General features: G+C 37.7%; 1 protein-coding gene across 18 annotated transcripts in view; it reads left to right on the top strand.

Moving 5' to 3' along the window:
- The window catches only part of VPS13A (vacuolar protein sorting 13 homolog A), a 248,424-nt gene that overhangs the window by 135,554 nt on the left and 88,845 nt on the right, over window positions 1-24,025 (top strand). For 9 of the 18 annotated variants that reach the window (XR_011379457.1, XR_016236666.1, XM_089336575.1 and 6 more), the window contains 6 exons: window positions 994-1,141; window positions 2,793-2,943; window positions 7,036-7,163; window positions 7,519-7,700; window positions 14,355-14,572; window positions 15,416-15,648. Coding sequence is in view for 15 of the 18 variants with exons in the window: in XM_089336575.1 (XP_089192701.1) it covers window positions 994-1,141; window positions 2,793-2,943; window positions 7,036-7,163; window positions 7,519-7,700; window positions 14,355-14,572; window positions 15,416-15,648 (1,060 nt within the window). In the remaining 3 variants the exon portion in view is untranslated. Of the gene's footprint in view, window positions 1-993; window positions 1,142-2,792; window positions 2,944-4,836; window positions 5,308-7,035; window positions 7,164-7,518; window positions 7,701-14,354; window positions 14,573-15,415; window positions 15,649-24,025 lie in introns of those variants that run through there. The other 9 variants (XR_016236667.1, XM_017341940.3, XM_089336587.1 and 6 more) reach the window with 3 other exon arrangements.

The raw sequence follows: 24,025 nt of genomic DNA, 5'->3' as shown, positions 1-24,025 counted from the left end.
GGAATTGAGATTCTCACTTGAAGGTGCAATGGGAGGCTTTTATAGTCAGGTTGTCACTTGAAAGAGTTGAGTGGCCAGCGCCGTGGCTCAATAGGCTAATCCTCTACCTACAGCGCTGGCGCACCGGGTTCTAGTCCCGGTCGGGGCGCTGGATTCTGTCCCGGTTGCTCCTCTTCCAGGCCAGCTCTCTGCTGTGGCCCGGGAGTGCAGTGGAAGATGGCCCAAGTCCTTGGGCCCTGCACCCGCATGGGAGACCAGGAGAAGCACCTGGCTCCTGACTTCAGATCAGCGCGGAGCGCCAGCTGCAGCGGCCATTGGGGAGTGAACCAAAGAAAAGGAAGACCTATCTCTCTCTCTCTCTCTCTTTCTCACTGTCCACTCTGCCTATCAAAAAAATGGAAAAAAAAAAAAAAGAGTTGAGTGACCTGCTATACTATTCTTCATCACTGAGCATTAGTTATTACCCTTGTAAGTGCTTGGAAAAGCAAATGTGATTCAGTTTAATATGAAATTGTATACATTCAACTACTTTGATTCACAGAAACAAATTTTATATTGTACAACTTAGTTTTTTTTAATAGGTGCTATGTGGTAGTCTAAACATCTAAATCAGTGAATTAAAATATTTTAAAATATCTTATATAATGTTTGTTTATAGATTGTATAAAGATAATTCATATTTTAAGGATTTGCTATACAATTGCTGTATTTTTGGCACTTTTTACTGTATTGCAAAATCCAATTTTAAAAATTTCTAAAATGAGCCCTTGCACCCTGAGAAAGTAGTTAGGTTTATAGTGGGGAGGAACATGTCCTATTTTGACAGGTCCTACTTAGCATGTTTTAGCCTGGTATTTTTTGTCTTCACACTTGAAAAATTACTAATTTCTCTACTTGTATATAAAATGATCAATTTATTAAGTCACTCTATTTTACTATCTGAATGTATGTGAAGCAATTCAGATTAATACATTTGTACATTTGTACTTACAGATCTCAATTTGTTAATGATGCATACCTTCAAGTACTGGATCTACTACTGCCATTAAATCTTGAAGTGGTTGTTGAGCGAAATTTATCCTGGGAGTGGTACCAGGAAGTTCCTTTTTTTAATGTAAATGCTCAGCTGAAACCCATGGAGGTAACTTTTGGGATGTGTATTGATATCTATTTTGTTTGTTGAGAAATACTGCTTATAGATATAGAATTGATACATAATCACCTCAGGCAGAATTGAAATAGCAACTGTGGTAATCTAGAATTTATTTTAATTATTTAATATTTTCCATTTCTTTAACACATTTTTGAGTGCCTACTATATGCCTAGCCCTTTACTAGGTATTGGAGCTACCATAATAAAGCTATGGCATTGTTTCTTCATGGAACTTACTAGTGCAATGATGGTGATGGTTGTTTGGAAGTAGATAGATAGTAAAAACATAAACAGATATGTATTAATGTAGTTATAAAATTTTGCTAAATTCGATGAGGTAAACAAATACTAGGCATGGTGTTGTAAGTAGTCAGATATATTGATAGAGAATTTACTGTGTCTCAGGTTTGCTGAAGTGATAGCAGCATATATTCTGGGAGGTTTCTTTAAGTAACCTACTTAGCAAATTGCCTTCCTTCTTCTCACCTCTAGTTTCCCTTTCTATTCTGTATAAAAAATTGTATTCAACAACAGAAAACTACCATTTTAGAGATTTAGGACTTCAAAGTCAAAAATATATTCAGACTTTAAAACATGATGGTGTCAGCTAAAGATCCTTAAGCTCCTAGTATGTAAGGTAATATGAAGATGAATAGATAGAAAGCATCTTCTTAAGGTAAATGTTTGAAGTCACTTTGTAAGACAACAGACAGAAATTTGTAAACACAAGTGGCAAGTTCCACCCAATGTGCTGGGGAAATCCCTGCCCCCCAGGCTCAGATCTTTGGCAGATTTTCAGGAGGCAGCAGAAACACTGCTTTCCCTCACTCTTCCCTTGGGGAGAATCTGTGCAGAATGTTGAGGTGATAGTATAGCCCATCTACAAATGCCCGTTTACCTTCTGGGACAGACCCCACAAGGATGAAGTTGAGTCTTTCCCTGTCCTGATCCATGTAAGTAGTTAGCAGCTGTTGTAGCTAGTGGCAGAACCCACATATTTTATCCCTTTTGGACCTAATCCTCTATTGTCAGGAGGAACTGGAATCAAGTCTTAAAGAAGTCAGTTTGATGTCTCCAGGTCAATTGATATAGCTTGTGATTTCTGACTTGTCAGATACCTGGAGGTAGTACATACAGCCTGTTCTGACATAAAGGAGGCACAGATTAACAGCTGTGGAATCTCTTCCTCCACTAAGCTGCTGGGAAGAATGAAAAATGATACTTAAATAGCACTTAGTGTATATGAATTAATTGAAAGATGTGATTTAGAAATTGTAATACTTAATTTGATTTATTAATTTATATGACAAGTCTTTACAATGCCTGTTGCATAATAATCACAAAATGTGTGCCATGAATAAAAAATGAATGAAAAAATGTTTTAAATCTCAAAACTAAACTAGCATAAATCAGGTACTCCTGGACTTCGTATTAAAACACTTGATTAATTTGTCTTAGCTTTGAAATGTAGTCAAAGGAATCTTTGTACAAACAAAGCTTAAGTTTTGTGTGATTAAAATTATTCCTAATGCATTTTAACAGTTGTAAGTAAATGTTTTAAGAAGTTTTTACAAATTTAGAAATGATTCAAAATACATTAAGAAAATGTCTTGATTAAATCTTTTTTTTTTTTTTGCAGTTCATTCTTAGTCAAGAAGATATAACAATTATTTTTAAAACATTGTATGGCAATATATGGTATGAATACAGTAATAACATCCCATCTGCTGTAATGAAAAGCCCATATAGTGTTAACAGTGGAGTTACTGATGCTTCACACCCTTCAGGAGGTATGTTCTTAATGATAAATTAGTTCCTACCTTTCTCTTTTTTCTCCTCTCCCTCCTTACCTCTTCCCTTCCCTTCTTTCCTTCATTTATTCCTTTCTCTGGTTTTGGTAAACTGGGATTTATAAAGCTCTTTTTAATCAGCTAATCCCATCTGGACATTTCTAAATTACCTATTATTAACCATTCTGTTGATTTTTTTTCTATGAATCAAAGTTCCCAGTCCTGTTATAACAAAATTCCTTAGTGTTTATTCTTGTTTTCCCAACTTTTCTTTAGATCCTTATTTTACATTTTCCCCCTTATCTTCCTCTTCTCTGTTTTTTTTTTTTTTTTTTTTTTTCCTAGTGTGGCATAGATCCCAAGTGGGATATTGTATACTGACCTTAGGAATATGACAATATCATTAGTAGATGATGAAATTTAATACATTTTTGGAAGGTGGATGTTTGGAAAAGACTGAAAGCTATGTAATTGATAGAAGATAGACAAAACAGAAAATAAACACAGAAAATTTAAACACTGTCAACAAACTTGATCTAATTAATGTAATACACAATTGCAGAAGAAGTCTTTATTTATAGGCTTCCTGGAGTGTTCACAATGACAAACCATGAGTGGGGGCTAGGGAAGTGGAATTAAAAACTAGAAGTCAATAACAATAGGATTTCAAAAGAGTTGGAAATGTTTGGACATTAAACAACTTCTAAATAAGCAATGGCTAGAAAAGGAAATAACAAGGGAAATTAGGAAATCATTTGAGCTGAATGACAGTGAACAAAGACGCATCAAAATCTGTGAGATGCAACTAAAATAGTTATGACAGAAATTTATAGTTATAAAAAATTCTATTAGAACAAAAGCAAACCTTCCACTTAAAGAAAATAGGGGAAAAAGCAAAGTAAACCCAAAGGAAAAAAGAAGACAGTAATAAAAATAAGTATAGAAACCAACAGAAGAGAAAGAGACAAACAATAGGGTATATTAGCAGGGTCAAAATTGTTTTTGGGGATGCTAATAAAATTGATAAATCCCAAAACTGATGATAGAGGAGGAAGAAAACACAAATTCCCAGTATCAGAATTAAAAAGATTACCACAGATAATGATAATAATAATAAATGGATATTGTGACTTTGTGAACATGAATTCTGAATGGATGAAATGTACAGATTTCTTAGAAGGCACACGTTGCCAACACTGACATGAGAAGAAGTAGAAAATGTTACTAGTCCTATATTTATAAAAGGAATGGAGTTTCACTGTTGAATTCTGTTCTTTGATACATACAGTGTTAAGCCAACTCTAAAGGAAGATAGATAGAGGAGGGGACACTTCTCTAGTAATTTTATAAAGTAAGCTTTATTCTGATACAAAATCACACATCACTATTCCTGTTAAACACAAATATAAAAGGTCTTAGGATATTAGCATACTATTTCATCTTGACTAAGTTAGAATTATCATGAAATGCAAATTTTAACACTTAAAAATTCAGTTAAGGCAATTCACCATATTAACCAAACCAAGAAGAAAAATAATCTAGTCACTTCAGTAGATGCAAAAGAAGAATTTGACAAAATTCACCTATTCATGATATAAGCTAGAAATATCTAAAAGTCATAGTTAATGGTGAGATGTAAAAAGTTTTCCCCTTAAAATAGGAACAAGGCAAGAATATCTACAGTCACCATTCCTGACCAGCATTTCAGTAGCTTTCATTGACAGAGCAAGAAGAAAAAGAAAAAGGTTAATAGTATGGTGGAGAGTAGAAGGAAATCAAAATGTGGTTGGACATTTGATTCAGCAGTTAGGATGCCCTAACTTGGGTTGCCCACATTCCATATTGGAGTACCTGATTTGAGTCCCTTCTCACCTCTCTCTCTCTCTCTCTTTTTTTTTTTTTTTTTTTTTTTTTAAGATTTGTTTATTTATTTGAAAGGCATAGTTACAGATAGAGAGATCTTCAATCTACTGGTTCACTCCCCAAATGACTGCAATGGCCGGAGCTGGGCCGATCCAAAGCCAGGAGCTGGGAGCTTCTTCCAGGTCTCCTGTGTGGATGCAAGGACCCAAGGACTTGGGCCATCTGCCACTGATTTCCTAGGCCATATCAGAGAGCTGGATTGAAAGTGGAGCATTCGGGACTTGAACCAGCGCCCATACGGGATGCTGGCACTGCAGGCAGCAGCTACGCCATGATGCCGGTCCCCTTCTCACCTCTTGATTCTATTTTCTTGCTGCTGTGCACCTCGGGAGGCAGCAAGTTACCAAGTACTTGAGTCCCTGTGAACCCTATAGGAGACTTAAGATTGAGTTCCAGACTTGAGGCTCTGGCTGGCCCACTCCTAGATGTCGCAGGCTTTTGGTGAGTGAACCAGTGGGGAGCAAATTTTTCTTTGTCTCTGTGTCTGTCTCTCTGCCTTTCAAAATAAAATGAAAATAAGTAAAAAAGTACAAAAGTTTATAAAAACACAGCATACTTAAGAAGACTTTTAATAAAAATCATGCAAGGCTTTGACACTGAAAAATGCTGTACATTGATCATTGAAACTAAATGAATTAAGCATGTAGAGAGGTATACCATGTTTGTGGATTGAAAAATTTCAATATTGAGGAGATACCAATTCTTACAATTTTGAGCTACTAGGGCTGGCACTGTGGCGTAGTGGGTAAAAGCCACTGCCTGCAGTGCCAGCATCCCATATGAGCGTGATTTTGAATCCTGGCTGCTCCACTTCTGATCCAGCTCTCTGCCGTGGTCTGGGAAAGCAGTAATAGAAAGCCCAAATCCTTGGGCTCTTGCACCTGTGTGGGAGACCCAGAGGACACTCCTAGCTCCATTGCACAGCTCTGGCTCTTAAGGCCATCTGGGGAGTGAACCAGCAGATGGAAGATGAATCTCTCTCGTTCTCTCTCTGTCTGCCTCTCTGTAACTCTGCCTTTCAAGTCAATCTTTAAAAAAAAATATTGAGTTACACATTCAAAATAAATGTATCCAGACTTTATTTTAATAGAAATTGGTATATTTTAAAATTTACTTGGAAATGCTAATGACCAGGAATAGCAGAAAAACAGTTTCATGGAAGAGTAAGGATTTATTTATACCAGTAATTTTTAAACTTGTTATAAATCTGAAAATTTGAATCATAGGTATTGAAATAAAATAAATAGATTGCTAAAAGAGAAGAAAAAGTATAGCAGGTACACAAATACAATCAATTGATTTTCAGCAGTCTTTTCTAAAGGGAGAGGGTAGACTTCTTTTTTTTTTTTTTTTTTTTTTTTGACAGGCAGAGTGGACAGTGAGAGAGAGAGACAGAGAGAAAGGTCTTCCTTTGCCGTTGGTTCACCCTCCAATGGCCGCCGCGGCTGGCACACTGCGGCCGGCGCACCGCGCTGATCCGATGGCAGGAGCCAGGAGCCAGGTGCTTCTCCTGGTCTCCCATGGGGTGCAGGGCCCAAGCACCTGGGCCATCCTCCACTGCACTCCCGGGCCACAGCAGAGAGCTGGCCTGGAAGAGGGGCAACCGGGACAGAATCCGGCGCCCCGACCGGGACTAGAACCCGGTGTGCCGGCGCCGCTAGGCGGAGGATTAGCCTAGTGAGCCGCGGCGCCGGCCAAGGGTAGACTTCTTAAGAAATGTGTTGTCGGGGTCCGAGCTGTGGCACAGCAGGTGAAAGGCCTGGCCTGAAGAGCCAGCATTCCATATGGGCGCCAGTTCTAGTCCCGGCTGCTCCTCTTCTGATCCAGCTCTCCGCTATGGCCTGGGAAAGCAATGGAAGATGGACCCAGGTACTTTAGTATGCATTTTGCACATGCTACTTTATTTAAGCCCCAAAACAAACCCAGTAGTTAGCTGTACTCCCATTTTACAAAAGTGGACATGGAAGCATCAAAGGGAAACAGCACCAATGTCAGCAATATGCCCAAGTAATTATGGAAAAAGCTCTAAGCCAAGATTTAGTGAATTCCATGTCTGCATTTTCTTATCTCTTGTATTTTCTTGAATATCAGTTTATTATATCCATTAATTCATTGTTTTAATGAGCTGCTTTTTATGATTTTTTTCTTTGATTGAATAACTTTCCCAAGGAGCAACTGTGGTGACAGCTGCTGTGGTGGAAGTACATTCGCGTGCCTCTCAAGTTAAGACAATGCTAAATATGACTTTGAAAACTGATTATCTTACCATGGTACTATATAGTCCAGATCCTGAAAAGGTAAGTTCAGGAATAACAGAAGCTATGTTTTACTTGCAAAAAATTGTGTAAGTGAATGTTATTAAATAGCAGTCATTAATATTTCACATATGTTTTGTGGACCTTGTTCTCTGAGAAAAATACTTGTTTTTTTCACTTTAATAATAATTTGAACCATTTTGATTTTTAAATGAATTACCTTTCATGTAATTAATGATTTAAAAGATAAATTTTAAAGTAGCTTTTTTGTTTTAGTTTTTCGTTGGAGAGCATATTGGAAATGGAGAATATTAATTTAATTCAATTATAAATTAGCAGAGACAATAAAATATGCTTTGTACTGTATATACTATAGACTATGTAATTTTTATATTAGTTTCCTCCACAGACTTCCTTTACAGATGTTCGTGATCCTTCTCTGATACTTGCTGAATTTAAATTGGAGAATATTTTAAGTACTGCAAAAATGTATTCAGATGATTCAACATCTTCTTCCTTCTCATTAAAAAATTGCATTTTAGATGATAAAAGACCTCATGTCAAGAAAGCAACTCCTAGGTATGAAATATAATGAAGTTCTGTGTATTCATTTGAGAAATGGTTGACTGACTTTACAGACTTATCCCTAAAGTTGCTTGTTCATTTTCTGTATGTATCTTAGCATCTTCTAAGTTTCAATTCAATAAAGTCATGGTACTCAGTTAACATTTAAAATGTCCTGGTTTAGTTATGTGCTATTGCTGAACAGTTGGTAGACTGGTCATGTGAAAATAAATAATCAGTAATTAAATTGATCTTAATCTGCATTCTCTAATATAAATTATTTACCCATTTTAAATACAATGGGAAATACATGAGAAACAGAAGAAAAATATGACTCAAAATGGATAATTTGAGGGAACACTTTATTTTTTTTAAATTTTGTTTAAGTTATACAGTTTTCATGTATTTCATATATACCGCTTTAGGAACATAGTGACACTTCTCCTTCTACCCTCCCTACTACCCACGCTCCAACTATATCTTGCCTTTCCCTTCTTTGTCTCAGATTGTACCCACACAGACACACAAAGCATAAAGCACTGTTTGAGTAGTAGTTTTACCATTAATTCACATAGTACAACACATTAAGGACAGAGATCCTACATGGGGAGTAAGTGCACGGTGACTCCCGTTATTGATTTAACAATTGACACTCTAATTTATGACATCAGTAATCATCCGAGGCTCTTGTCATGAGCTGCCAAGGCTATGGAAGCTTTTTGAAACACAAACTCCGACATTATTTAGACAGGGCCATAATCAAAGTAGAAGTTCTCTCCTCCCTTCAGAGAAAGACACCTCCTTCTTTCATGGCCCGTTCTTTCCACCGGAATCTCAATCACCGAGATCTTTCATGTAGGTCATTTTTTTTTGCCACAGCACCTTGGTGTTCTATGCCTGAAATGCTCTCATGGGCTTTATAGCCTGATCCGAATGCCTTGAGGACTGATTCTGAGGCCAGAGTACTGTTTAGGGCATTTATCATTCTATGAGTCTGCTGTGTGGCCCGCTTTCCATGTTGGATCGTTCTCTCCTTTTTAATTCCATTATTATTAACAGACAGTGGTCTGATTTATGTGATCCCTTTGACACTTATTCCCACCTTTATGATCAGTTATGAACTTAGTAAGATGTCATTGGTACCTGCCAACTTAATGGGATCTGGAGTCCCATGGCAAGTTTTTAGCTGTGCCCTTAGGGGTAAGTTTGAGGGAATGTGTGCTGAACTCTACATGACCTCCCTCTCTTATTCTCACTCTTATTTTTAACAGGAATCAATTTTCATTGGATTTAAACACCTAGGAATAATTCTGTGTTAATTAAATAGTTCAACCAATGGTATTAAGTAGAAAAAGAAAATACTAAAAAGAATAAAATAGAAAGCTGTACCTCAACAGTCAGGACAAGGGCTGATCAAGTCATTGTTTCCTATAGTGTCAGTTTCACTTCTACAGGTTTCCTTTTAGGTGCTCAGTTAGTTGTCTCAGATCAGGGAGAACATATATTTGTCCCTTTGGGACTTGCTTATTTCACTCAGCATGATGTTTTCCGGATTCCTCCATTTTGCTGCAAATGATCGGATTTCATTTTTTTCTTACCACTGTGTAGTATTCTATAGAGTACATATCCCATAATTTCTTTATCCAGTCTTCTGTTGATGGGCATTTAGGTTGATTCCATATCTTAGCTATTGTGAATTGAGCTGCAATAAACATTGAGGTCCAGATAGCTCTTTTATTTGCTGATTTAATTGCCCTTGGGTAAATTCTGAGGAGTGGTATGGCTGAGTCATATGGTAGGTCTATATTCAGGTTTCTGAGGAATCTCCAGACTGACTTCCATAGTGGCTTAACCAGTTTGCATTCCCACCAACAGTGGGTTAGTGTCCCTTTTTCTCCACATCCTCGCCAGCGTCTCTTGTTGGTAGATTTCTGTATGTGAGCCATTCTAACCGGGGTGAGGTGAAACCTCATTGTGGTTTTGATTTGCATTTCCCTGATTGCTTGTGATCTTGAACATTTTTTCATCTGTCTGTTGGCCATTTGGATTTCCTTTTGAAAAATGTCTATTGAGGTCCTTGGCCCATTTCTTAAGTGGGTTGTTTGTTTTGTTGTTGTGGAGTTTCTTGATCTCTTTGTAGATTCTGGTTATTAGCCCTTATCAGTTGCATAATTTGCAAATAATTTCTCCCTTTCTGTTGTTTGCATCTTCACTTTCTTGAATCTTTCTTTTGCAGTACGGAAACTTCTCAATTTGATGTAATTGCAGTTGTTAATTTTGGCTTTGGCTGCCTGTGCCTCTGGGTCTTTTCCAAGAAGTCTTTTTCAGTGCCAATATTTTGCAGGGTTTTCCAGTGTTCTCTAATACTTTTGGTGGTGTGTTGTAGATTTAGATCTTTAATCCATGTTGCGTGGATTTTTGTGTAAGGTATAAGGATAGGGATCTTGCTTCATGCTTCTGCACGTGGAAATCCAGTTTCTCAGCACCATTTGTTGAATAGACTATCCTGCTCCAGAAATTGGTTTTAGCTGCTTGATCAAATATAAGTTGATTGTAGATGTTTGGATTGGATTTCTGGTGTTTCTTTTCTGTTCCATTGGTCTATCCATTTGTTTTTGTACTACTACCAGGCTGTTTTGATTACAACTGCCCTGTAGTATGTCTTGAAATCTGGTATTGTGATGCCTCTGGCTTTTTTTTTTTTGTTGTATAAGATTGGTTTAGCTATTCGAGGTCTCCTGTGCCTCCATATGAATTTCAGCATAATTTTTTTCCAGATCTGAGAAGAATGTCTTTGGTATTTTGGTTGGTATTGCACTGAATCTGTAAATTACTTTTGGAAGAATGGACTTTTTGATTATATTGATTGTTACAATCCATGAACATGGAATATTTTTCCTTTTTTTTTTTTTTTGTATCTTCTATTTCTTTCTTTAAGGTTTTGTAATTCTCATCGTAGAGATCTTTAATGTCCTTGGTTAAGTTTATTCCAAGGTATTTGATTTTTTTTATAGCTATTGTGAATGGGATTGATCTTAGCAGTTCTTTCTCAGCCATGGCATTGCCTGTGTATACAAAGGCTGTTGATTTTTGTTTATTGATTTTATATCCTGCTACTTTCTCAAACTCTTCTATGAGTTCCAATAGTCTCTTAGTGGAGTTCTTTACATCCTCTAAATAAAGAATCATGTCATCTGCAAAGAGGGTAGTTTGACTTCTTCCTTTCCAATATGTATCCTTTTGATGTCTGTTTCTTGCCTAATGGCTCTGGCTAAAACTTCCAGTAGTATATTAAATAGCAGTGGTGAGAGTGGGCATCCCTGTGTGGTACCATATCTCAGTGGGAATGCCCCTAACTTTTCCCCATTCAATAGGATGCTGGCCGTGAGTTTGTCATAAATTGCCTTTATTGTGTTGAGGAATGTTCCTTCTATACCCAGTTGGCTTAGAGTTTTCATCATGAAAGGGTGTTATATTTTATCAAATGCTTTCTCTGCATCTATTGAGATAATCATGTATTTTGTTCTTCAATTTGTTAATGTGGTATATCACATTTACTGTATACTTTTCTGTGCTTTGTCTTCTAAGTCTGATATTCTCTCTTCTGCCTCACTGATTCTGGTTTTAAGACTCTCCACTGCATTTTTTATTTGTTCTGTTGAATTCTTCATTTCATTTTGATTCCTCTTTAAGATCTCAATTTCATGGGAGAGATTTTCTTTCATGTCCTACATGGATTTCAGTAGTTTGTGCATTTGCTTTTGATTACTTCTATGTAATCTTATGATCAATTTTCTGAGCTCCATTTTTTGCATTTCTTCTGTCTCATTGTCTTCATAACCTGATATTGAAGTGTCGTGTTCTTTTGGAAGTTTCATGTTGTCTTCCTTGTTTCTTGAATTGTTGCATTTGTTGTTTGGCATTTGTGGAGATACCCATTGGTTTCTTCTTTTTTGTCGTTGTCATCATCATCATTGTCGTCATCATCATCTTTTTTTTTTTATTTTTATTTTTTGGTGTGGTGGCTTTTATCCTTGTTAGATGATTCTGTAGATAAGTGAGATAAGTGGAATGTCTGTTTCAGTGAAGCACTAGAGGCTGGTAGTGGGTGTGGGCAGAGAGCTTTGTTCAGTTCTCTAGGGTTAAGTGCCTAAGGTGACACACCCAGGTTTGGCATCCTAAATCTTCTTTCTCTTTTTTTCAGTCAGAAGGGAAGTATAATCTGCTCAGCTGAGCTCTTGGAGACCAGTGCCTGAGCACTAGCCCCAGTGGGTGTAATATTCATCCTCTGTGTCCCAAGGACCACACAAAGGATCTGTGCAGTCCTCATTGTAAGGTCAGATTCCCCAGTAATGTCTCTCATCAGGTAACCGGGAACCCCCAAGCTTGTGGTGTCTCCCACTGAGACTGCTCAAAGTCATAGCCACACCTTGAGTTCTCCCACACAGTCTTAGTTTTTCCCCCTTAGTTTTAGAATCAGCCCTGGTTCAGCAGCTTCACACAGTCACAAGCTCCTAGCCCCCAGTTATTTCTCCCCACCAGAATCAGGAGTCTCCGCTTGGCTGATTGCCAGACACAGACACGAGGTGGCGCAGCTGTTACCTGTTACCGAAATGGTGCCCACTCTTTCGGCTTGTCACAGTACACCTTTGTAAAGTAATCGGGGAGAGAGAAACGTGTCCATCCCATGCTTTTTTTTTTTTTTTTCCTCTCCTCTAGTTTGGCTGGTACACTTTCCCTCATGGGACAGAAAGCCTTGTCCCTTCTAGGTTCTTCCTGCTGCTTTTTTGCCAGTGGCTTGGGCTGCTGCAGTCTGCTCTCACCTCACTTTCCAGCACTGGTGCATAGGTGCATAGGTGCTCTCCTGTTGGAATCCTGAGCCGCGGGCACCCATGCCCTTTAAGGAGGCCCACTATGTCCCTCTAATTTCAGTAGTGTTTCCTCTGCCATTTTTTCCCCTAACTCTTCCTTGAAACTCTACTATCTCCACTTTTTTTGAAGTATCTTCTTCTTGGCTAGTACAGTAAGCTCCCTCTCTACTCCGCCATCTTGGAACCTCCCCTTCTTGATTTCTCTTTAAAACTCAATTTCATATTTCATTAATATCATGTCTGGTTTTCTTTAGTTCGTGGATTTGATTCTGATTGCTTTTGAGTAATTCTATGATTATTTTTTGAACTCCATTTCCTCGGTTTCCTATATCTTCACATTCTAGTAGTTGTTATGTTTCTGTTGGGGGCATCATGGTATCTTCGTTCTTGTTTCTTGAATTTATGCATTTTTTTAGGCAGTTGTGGAGTTGATTTTTGTTTTTTTCTTTTGATGGCATTTATGTTTGAGAAATGCCTCTATGGCTTAGTGGAATGTCTGCACTTTCAGTGAATACCAAGAGATGTGTGGTAGTTGTGGGCGAGAAGCTCTGATCAGCGCTCCAGGGTGGAGTGAGTATCCAGGTAGCACCCAGGTTGGGCATGGTAGATCTCAATGTCTGGGTGTTAGCCACCAGTATTTCTGCATCACTGTATGAACTGCACAAATAATCTGCGCAGTCCTCACTATGAGCATAGTTCCGGGGCAGTGACCTGCTCTGGGCAACCGTGGAGCTTCGAGTGTATACAGACGCACTCAGTGATTGTCCAGGGTCCCACCTACACCCTGAACCTTGTCATGTAACCACTGAGTCCCCACAGTCTCAGCACACAAGGCTGCCACACTTGCTGGATGCAGAGATTTCTCTCTACTCTGCCAGCCCATTCTGTCAGCAGAGAGGCAGATGTTCCCCAAGACATCTCTGCCTAGGTGTCTTGATCCTGTGAGGCTGCAGGTGCATCACTGTCTCACATGGTTTCCCAGCCAATCTCAAAGTCAGTGGGGACTGAGGATTTTTCCCTTTCCTAGAATCTCTTGTTCTCATGTGTACCCAAGAGCCACTGGCTGAATGTTGCTCTCTCCCGTCCACCGCGCTAGTACTGCCAAGAAGGTGGTATCCTGTCTCATCCAGTTGCTGTCCACATGCACAAAGTCTTTTGCAGCTCCCACCCACACCCAAAATGGCACCACCCTTTCACAGCCACACAGCAGGCACTGTAGTGGGGAAGCTGATGTGAGTCAAACATGCCCGTCTACTTTCACTGGGTTCATGGGCAACCGCAGCCCCCAGAACTCTACTCCAGACTCAACGCCACAGTCCCACTGTGGCTGTACCACCAGGGGTTGCTTGGTGCAGTCCAGTCTCACCTCCGTCTCCAAGCTGCTTCCCACCCCAGCTCTTGCCTGCTGCAGATGTGCTTCGGTTCATGTTTGTGCTGTGCGTCTGCACCCTCCACATGAGTCCACAGTGTTCCTCTTCCTCTCGTATGATTTCCAGTGCGGTTTTCTTTTCAATTCTCTCCCTGAGAGTGCACCTCCTACACTTTTTTTTTAACTGTTTATCTCTAGGCTGGTGAAGTATTGTCGTTCCCTAATCTGCCATCTTGGAATCCATCAATACTTTCTAATTTATCGGAACAATTGTGTCCCCGAAGTTTGTAAGTTTGGCAGTTCATGAATCTGTCCATGGGACATTACTTCAAAATACTTGAAACGATAAAAGATCTTTGAGTTTTGTTGGTATGTTTACTTATTTGTAAGTTACTCTTATGTGGGAATTGTTGCTGTTGTGTTTTTCAGAATGATAGGACTGACTGTTGGGTTTGAAAAAAAGGACATGATGGATGTAAAGTATAGAAGAATCAGAGATAACTGCGTAACTGATGCAGTCTTTCAAGAAATGTATATTTGTGCAAGTGTGGAATTCCTCTTGACTGTTGCAAATGTCTTTTTTGAAGCATACACTGAAGGCACAGCTTTAGAAACCGGCGTTCAAACATGGACTTCTAAGGAAGGAGGTTAGTTATTGGCTAACATACTTAGTATTAGTGAAATGTGATAACAGCGCTTACTTTAATTAGCTTTTTAGAAGATCAATGTATTAAATCTTTATTTTTCAGAGATAGAAGGAAAACTTCATAGTGTTTTCTGGAAGAATATACAATTGGCTTTTTTCTTGAAGTTGTGAATGTATATTGATTCCATAACATATGACACTTGCCTTGACTGAGTAATTGTACTTTTTCTTCAGTCAGTAATTTGAATGGACTTTTTAGTGGAAGAAAACAAGTAGAAGATTGTCAATTAATGACTGTTCCTTTCCATAATTCAAGATAGTGTTTTATTTTAAATGATTCTTTTTTATTATATTCTAGCTTTTTAAAAAAACTTATGTGAAAGGCAGAGATAGAAAGAGAGAAAGAAAAGAGATCTTCCATCTGCTGGTTCACATCCCAAATGGCCAGAGCTGAGCTGGTCAGAAACTGGTAACCAGGAACTTCTTCCAGGTCTTCTGCTTGGGTGCAGTGGCCCAAGGACTTGCGCCATCTTCCTCTGCCTTCCCAGATGCCTTGGCAGGGATCTGGTTCAAAAGTGGAGCAGCTCAGATTTGAACTGGCACCCATATGGGATGTTGGGTTTGTAGACAGCAGCTTAACCCACTGTGCCAGGAGGCTGGCCTCTATTTCAAATCTTTATTAAGAGAATTGTGGTAAATTCCTTTGGGATATGATTCCTTTTTGTTTGTTTTTTATTTAAAATGAAATAACTTTTTCTCACAAATTATTCACAGGTAATATATGCACATATAACAATTATTTCTAAATTTTAAAAAGATTAATTTGCTTATATTTGTATTTTAGTGCCTGTACAGGAATCAGAGAAATGGGAAGTTAATATTATTATTAAAAATCCTGAAATAGTCTTTGTGGCTGACATGACAAGAAATGATGCTCCTGCTTTAGTCATTACAACTCAGTGTGAAATTTGCTGTAAAGGTGACCTGGAAAACAACACAGTGACTGCTGCCATTAAAGATCTCCAAGCAAGAGCATGTCCATTTCTTCCAGTCAAGAGAAAAGGAAAAATCACTACTGTGAGTAATTAGTTATCTCCTTAATTATAAACTATTTTGGATTTAGTATAGACCACTTTAGGAAACAAAAAAAAATTTTGCTCTGTAAAATACCTTTCTTGCTGCTTGGAGAATGTATTTTTAAAAATTTTATGCTGTGTTTTAAATTTATTTTCCTTATTTATTTATTTATATAAGGGAAACAGATTTCATATGTAGAGATTTAAGAGCATGATGATACTTCCCTTTTTCCATCAATGCTACCCGCTCTTCTTCCTTTCTTATTTTTCCTTTTATGACTTTCCATGACTTTTATGACTTTCCATGACTTACTTTCAGTTTACATTATAATCACAAGCTTAACCCTCCAGAAATAAGACTTCAACAAGTAGAAAAACCACTGTTCCTCAAGGGTATAGACAAGGGCTATAAACAATAATCGAATCTGCTCAATTAGAGTACATTTTTTTGTATTCTGTGTATTAATTACCACAAATCAGGGAAAACATGATATTTGTCTTTTTGGGACTGACTTATTTCATTAAGCATAATGATTTCTAGTTGGATCCTTTTTTGTTGTGAAAGATAAGATTGCATTCATTTTTACAGCTGAGTAGGATTCCATTATGTATATATATCACAATTTCCTTATCTAGTTGTCAGTTGATAGACATCAGAGTTGATTCCATATCTTCCTTATTCTGAATTGAGCTGCTATAAACATAGGGGTACAGATAACTCCTTCTGCTGATTGCATTGACTTTAGGTAAATTCCCAAGATAGGAATGGTTGGTTTATATGGTGGATCTATTTTCAGATTTCTGAGCAATCTCTAAACTGCCTTCTATATTGGATGTACTAGTTGACATTCTCACCAGCAGTATACTAGGTAGCTTTCATCCCCATAGCTTTGCCGATGTTTATTTTTGTTTGATTTCTGTGTGATAGCCATTCTGACTGCAATGAGGTGAAACCTCCTTGTAGTTTTCATTTGCATTTCCCTGATGGCTAGTGATTCTAAGCATCTTTTCATGAGTCTGTTGACCATTTGTAGTTCATCCTTTGAAAAATATCTGTTCATAATATCTGTTATAATATGTATGTTATAATATGTTATAATATATATGTTATAATATCTGTCCTAATATCAAAATATCTGTTCAAAATGTCTGTTCATATCCTTAGCCCCAATCTTAACTGGATTGTTTGTTTTGTTGTTGTCGAATTTCTTGAGCTCCTTTTATATTCTGGAGTTGAAACTTGTTTTTATTCTTTCACATGCTCCTTATTATTGTTTGTATTTGTGGGAACACTCTCACTAAAAAGTTGGCTTGATCTGGACACTTTTTAAATAAGATCTTATTCTGACTTTCTAACTATTTTGAATGGAAGCTGCTCTTTGCCCTTTAAGATTTTTGTACCAGCTTGCTATGTTGTTTCAGTTTTAATAATTTAAGTTTTCTCCTCTCATATAGGTGTTTTTGCTCAGATGAAGTATTTTTGCTTGTCCTCATGTAGCTTATTTGACCTTCAGCAATTTCCAAGTTGATGTGCTTACATTTGTATTTTACTTTCTAATAACCTTGTGGTCTTCTTGTGCTTCATAAAATTTAAATTTTATTTCTTCAAAGATGTCTTACTCCCAGTAGTCTTATAAGCCTCGTAAAAATGTTTAGACTTCTAAAGGAAGCAGAAGTATAAATGTTCTAAATACTATCAATATAGACATATAAACTGTGATTTTTTTTAAAGATTTATTTTATTTCCTTGAAAGTCAGTTACAGAGAGAGAGAGAGAGAAAGAGAGAGAGGCCTTCCATCTGCTGGTTCACTCCCCAAATGGCCACAACAGCTGGAGCTGCACCAGTCTGAAGCCAGGAGCTAAGAGCTTCTTCTGGGTCTCCCACGTGGGTGCAGGGGTCCAAGGACTTGGGCCATCTTCTGCTGCTTTCCCAGGCCATAGCAGAGAGCTGGATTGGAAGTGGAGCAGCCAGGACTCAAACCGGCACCATATGGGATGCCGGTGCTGCAGGCCATGGCTTTACCCGCTATGCCACAGTGCCGGCCCCAAACTGTGATTTTGTTATAATATTGGAGAACTTTAAAAAGTTTGTGGAAAATGGAATTAAAGAATAAGTTTATTTTGGTGCACAAAATTTTGAAATCTATGTATGTGAAAGCTCTTCAAAAAGTGTAAGGAGGCCGGCGCCGCGGCTCACTAGGCTAATCCTCCACCTTGCGGCGCTGGCACCCCGGGTTCTAGTCCCGGTCGGGGTGCCAGATTCTGTCCCGGTTGCTCCTCTTCCAGGCCAGCTCTCTGCTGTGGCCCAGGAGTGCAGTGGAGGATGGCCCAAGTGCTTGGGCCCTGCACCCGCATGGGAGACCAGGAGAAGCACCTGGCTCCTGCTTCGGATCAGCGCGGTGCGCCGGCCGCAACGGCCACTTGGGGGGTGAACCAGAGGAAAAGGAAGACCTTTCTCTCTGTCTCTCTCTCTCACTGTCCACTCTGCCTGTCAAAAAAAACAAAAACAAAACAAAAAGTCCAAGGAAACAGCATACTTTGAAAAAGCTGTGTATGGATTTCAAATATGTCCTGCACCAAATTAAACTTATTTGCTAATTCATTTTCCCACCAACTTTTTGAAGTATTGTCTTACAGATTTTATTAGGATATAAGAAAGACTGTTGCCCTAGTTGACAAGGCTGCTGGGTCATCATTGAGAAAAGGCAAGAAATCAGAAATAAAGGGCATGCTGATTCTGCTTCAGGTTATCACTTAGAAATTTTGCCTGTACTTCTTTTCATATCCTTTTGGCTTGAATGTTGCTGTATGACCACACTTATCTGCAGTAGAGGTTGGAAAATGTGTTCTTTTCTAAGCTACCTTGTGCTCAGATAAAACTGCTATTATTGTAGAAGAAGAGTAGAACAAATATCAGCTGATAACTAGAGGTCCTTCACAGAGGCCACTCAGATTTTTCCCTTCATCTACACGATCTGTACTTGTCTTTTTGTTTACCCTTAGAACATATTACACCTTCTCCTCAAGCAATATAATTTCAGCTCAGGTTCTGAGACCTTAGATTTTCATTGCTGGATCTGTACATAGCTTCACTTAAAAATCTATTTTTTTTAATAAGAGTGTTAATTTTTTTTAGATTTATTTATTTATTTGAAAGAGTTACACAGAGAGAGGAGAGGCAGAAAAGAGAGAGAGAAAGAGAGAGAGAGGTCTTCCATCTGCTGGTTCACTCCCTAGTTGGCCGCAATGGCTGGAGCTGTGCGGATCCGAAGCCAGGAGACTTCTTCCAAGTCTCCCACATGGGTGCAGGGGCCCAAGGACTTGGGCCATCTTCTGCTGCTTTCCCAGGCCATAGCAGAGAGCTGGATTGGAAGAGGAGCAGCCGGAACTAGAACTGGCGCCCATATGGGATGTCAGCGATTCAGGCCAGGGTGTTAACCCACTGTGCCACAGTACCGGCCCCAACAATCTATAAACTAACAGAAAATAAGCTACTACTTTTTAACATACAAACACACACACACACACACATATCTTACTACCATGCACACAACCACTATATGATCATCTCATTCAGAAACAGAAAGAATGGAAAGCACTTGGTAATCACTAATCTATACCAGTTGTCATATCATGCTGACTGGAATTGTGAAATTTTTAAGCTTGTAGTTTTTAGCCTAAAACTAAATTTTAAGCTTTGACAATGTAGTAGGTTCCTCACTTGGCTTGTCTTTTCCCTCTGAGAAGTTTTTCTGTGCCATTATCCTCTGTAGACAGATCTGAAATCACTGTCTTCTTTTTTAGGGTAACTATACTATTTTTCAGGGCTTAATTCTGAGCTGAGTTGGTTAAAATTGTTTTAGCAGTTTAAACATGGCAGGCTTTTGCATGCCAGATACTGGTTTCTTTGGCAATCCTTAATCTATTAAACATTTTGTTTCTTCTAGGTAGTTCTATGTGTAAGTAACCACAAATGGAACTATTATTTATTTTATTCATAGTCATAGTGTTTTTTTGCTAGACAAGCTATTTTAATATTGTATTTGCTAATTCCTTGTTCTGCCTTTCCTTCTTTCACTTCAAGTTAGTGAAGAATATTTTAACAATTGATTTTGGAGAAGGGTGATAGGTGACATCTGTGATTTTATTTTTTTGCAATATATTGGCTCACATGGCTTTAACAAGACTGTATATAGGAATAATTGGAACCATGGTCTTATCTCTTGCTAAAGCTCTTCTTTAGGGTTTGACTAGTGTACTTTTCCTGATTGTATTTGCAATCACTAGAAAGTGGAAGCTAACATACAACAACATTCTAAATATTCCAAGTCTGTCTGGCAAAACATTTTGGCTTTTTTTTTTCCATGCCAGAACATGGTCTGCCTTCCCTTTAAGTTTTTGAACTATTTTTTATAGCAAGTTTAGGACAATTGGCTTTATATTTTTAATATGCCTTGTCCATCTAATTGCTAAATCGTTTTCAAATATTTTTATTTTGTAGCAGTGTCAAATTTTAGGTGTGAAATTTTGTATTAGTTAAGATGTAAACTAGGCTCTATACTAAGAATACCCCACTCTAAACAGGAAATCATGGTAGACCTGCATGTTTTTTCTAGGAACATGGTAAAATCATTATGGTTTAATATAGGGAAACCAGGCTCTTTTTATCTTGTTCTACTATACCTAGGATATAACTTAACCTACTTGTTCAGATATTTTAGAGGGAATATTCTCATTTTTGCTATCTGTAGAGTATAAAGTTATTTCTGACTTTATTTTATTTATTAGAATTTTAAATATTTTTATGTATTTACTTTTATTGATTTGAAAAGCAGAGAGATCTTCCATCTGCTGGTTTATTCCCAAATGCCTGTAACAGTCAGGGCTGGGCCAGGCCAGAGATTGGAAATCCATTTGGCCTGCCACATGGGTGGCAGGGACTCACATACTTGAGACATCACCTGCCACCTCCCAGAATGCACATTAGCAGGAAACTGAATTGGAAGTGGAATCAGGACTTGAACAGAGGGACTTGTATGGGATGCAGGCATCTTGAGTGGTGTCTTAACCGCTGTACCATGATGCCTGCCCCAATAAAATTTTTGAATAAATTCCTAAATCCTAAGAAAATAAAAATTATTTTGTATATGTATATTTTAAATCTATTATTGATTTTTTATCAATTTATCTTATCCTAAACTATTATAAACTTACATGTACTAATTTTTGGTTGTTAGATTTTTAAAAAATCATCTACAAAAGTTACTTTCATGTTTTGTTCCCTAAATGGCAAGAAGAATCCATTTTCATTTTATTCCCATGCTTAAATAAATTGATACTATTATTATGTTTAATATTTGCTTGTTTTTTTTTATTTTTTTTTTTACAGAAGATCAGTTTAGTGTACATTAAGTAAAGATTTCAACCGTTTGCACCCCCATAGAAACACAAAGTGAAATATACTAATATTTGCTTGTTTAATATTTACATATAAAACCTTTGGTATGTTGAGAAATTACATCTTTCATACCTAGGGGCTGACACTGTGATGCAGTGCTTTAGGCTGTCCCCTGCATGGCCAGCTTCCCTTATGGGTACTGGTTTGAGTCCCAGATGCTCCTCCTCTGATCCAACTCCTTGCTAATGTTTCTGGGAAAGCAGTGGAAGATGGACCATGTCCTTGGGCCCCAGCACACATATGGGAGACCCAGATGAAGCTCCTGGCTTTGATCTGGCCCAGCCCCAGCCATCACAGTCATTTGGGAGGTGAACTACAGATGGAAAATATCTGTCTCAATCAATCTCTCTCTCTCTCTCTCTCTCTCTCTCTCTTAAATCTGCCTTCTGAATAATAAGTAAATCTTTAAAATAATAAGCTTTTCTATACTTAATTCTGAAAGAATTTTGATCATGACTAAATGTAGAATCTTAGTGTGTATTTATTGGTGTCTGTTGAAAGAACTACAGTTTCCTATAGTATACAAGCCTTGTGTGTGTAGGTTAATCCTAAATTTTAAGGTATTTTAATTTGTTTATATATTTCTTTTGCTAAGGATACCTAGGATTTTATGATAGAACATAACTGGACTGGTTGGTAGGCTTCTCAGTGTAAATTACATTTGTGCTGATACCTGAAGGATGAGTAGTTATTAGACTGGAGCAACAGGAGTCACAGGAATGTGTTGGGTTTTAAAATTTTATTATTAGAGACAACTCCCATCTGCTAGTTTCACCCCCAGTCACAACAGCCGGAAGAGAAGAGCTAGGAGCTAGGAACTCAATCCTGGTCTCTCATGTAGATGGTGGGAACCCAATTACTTGCGCTTCTCAGGGTCAGCCTTAGCAGGAAGCTGGAATAAGGAGTCAGATCTCTCCCAGGTGCTCAGTGTATAATGCAGGAACCCGACATCTATTTTAGGAAAAAGGAACAGCCTGTACAGAGAACTTGGGCTCCCAAGAACCCAAGTTCCTGCCATATTATCCAGTTACCAACATCTATAATCATATATTCTACTTTTTGTCTTGTTATTCAGTGGTCTTCATCATGGGCCAATAAAATATAATAGCTTTCGTGGGCTTCTGTTCATTTCGTATAAATGCTGGTAAGTTAATTTCACAGGGAAGCAGTAGCAGTATCAATAGTAAAAATGAAAGTAAGGGAGTAATATAGTATTGAAGTAGGAAGAAGAAAAATAAAATGATAGAAATAGCACTAAAAGCACGAAGGAAATAGTTGGAGGCAACAAAAATAATACTGGTAGGAAAAAAAATGCACTTTAGGAATGGTTTCTATAACATTAAGTTGAATTTTGTGAATTGTCTTATGGAGAACTTGATTGTAACACAGCTTTGGCATGAGCAGGTTTACTGTTAAGGACCAGCTGCATTATCTGGTACCAAATTTCCAGTGGAATTCAGATTCACGTAATCTATTGAATTTTATTCACGGAGGGTATCCTAATAGAGTAATCCTTCATTTTGCTGTATTGAACTGTCTTAAAATTTCCTGTTTCAAACAGCTACATTACTTGATTGAAACAATTAAAAAAAAAGATTTTCACATTACAGGGAAATTTATATATATTTGTACTTTCTTGTTTTTGCTTTCCCCAGGGAAAAGATAACACAAATTTTATGTTTAGAATCTAGACTTAATTATTATAATATAGTTAAATTTTTCTGTTCTTAGTTTATAAACAATTTTTAGACTGAATTAATAAGTCAAGTACTAACTCTTCTTACTTATTTTTTAAAATAATGGTAGATTGTGATTACTTTGAGTAATGGGTTTAAATGTCATTATTTTCTTTTTTTTAGATGTCTTTTTGTATGTGTGTGTGTGTGTGTGTGTGGTAAGTAAAATTCTAAGGTAGCCGCTAAGATTTCTACCTCCTTTTATGTGTGCACTCTGTAGTCTTTTCCTGGCTGAGTATAGGTAAGCAAGACCAATATGATCAGGACATTAATCAGTAGACTGAGTCAAGTCAAAGGGAGATTTTTCTGGATAAGACATTAGAGTGAGATGACTAGAAGATGGTCAAACATCAGAGATGGCTCTACTGCTGATCTTGAAGGTACAAACTGCCTTATTATGGAGAGGGCTATGTGGCAGGAATCTCTGAGCAGCCAGTAGAAGCCAGCTAGCAGGCAAATGAAAATTGCCTTACCTTATGTATTAAAAAGAGAAAAAAAGAAAAGGATGACTTTGAGGGTGAAAATGAGAAAATGGTTCACAGCTTTTAAACCTAATCAGGAAATTCATTTGCCTGCTGGATTTCAGAATTCTTGGGATAAGTGGCTGCTTTATCCTTGTGTTTACATTTGAACAGGAATATCACTCACTGTTATCCCATGTCTGTTCCACGTTTGTATATTGGGGGCAGATAACTTGACTTAGCTTCCCAACAGGACAAAAAATGTGCCTCAACAGCTGTATTTGATGCATTATATCTAGACATCTAATTAGCACCTGAACCTGATTGAGAATTTAGACTTTGAAGTGATCAGAGATAGGTGAGATATTTGACTTTGTACTATAATAGTACGGGATTCTTGACAGCCTTATGGGAATCATTGAGGGGCTGAAGGGAAGAATTCGGCTTATTACATTTAGGGAAAATTCAATGCACTTATAATTAATTAGGGAATTATTTATATAATTTTTTTATTCTTTTGTAGCTTTACCTGTGTAGATTAACTTATTTCACTTTTGCAGTGAAAAAACATCACAACAAAATTTTATTTTAGTACGTAAAGTCAAATACAGAATATGAGGATACTTCAAAGAACTCATGGAAAATCCAGAATAAAGATTCGTTTTCCTCAGGCTACTCATATGGGTACAGAGCCATGAGTAATTGATGTATCAGTAAAGTCC

Source organism: Oryctolagus cuniculus, chromosome 1, assembly GCF_051225735.1.
Source record: "Oryctolagus cuniculus isolate XC-2025 breed Fujian yellow rabbit chromosome 1, ASM5122573v1, whole genome shotgun sequence".
NCBI classification, from domain to species: Eukaryota; Metazoa; Chordata; class Mammalia; order Lagomorpha; family Leporidae; genus Oryctolagus; species Oryctolagus cuniculus.
The sequence above is the reverse complement of the archived record's forward strand: the minus strand, read 5'-3'. Positions and strand labels throughout refer to the sequence as shown.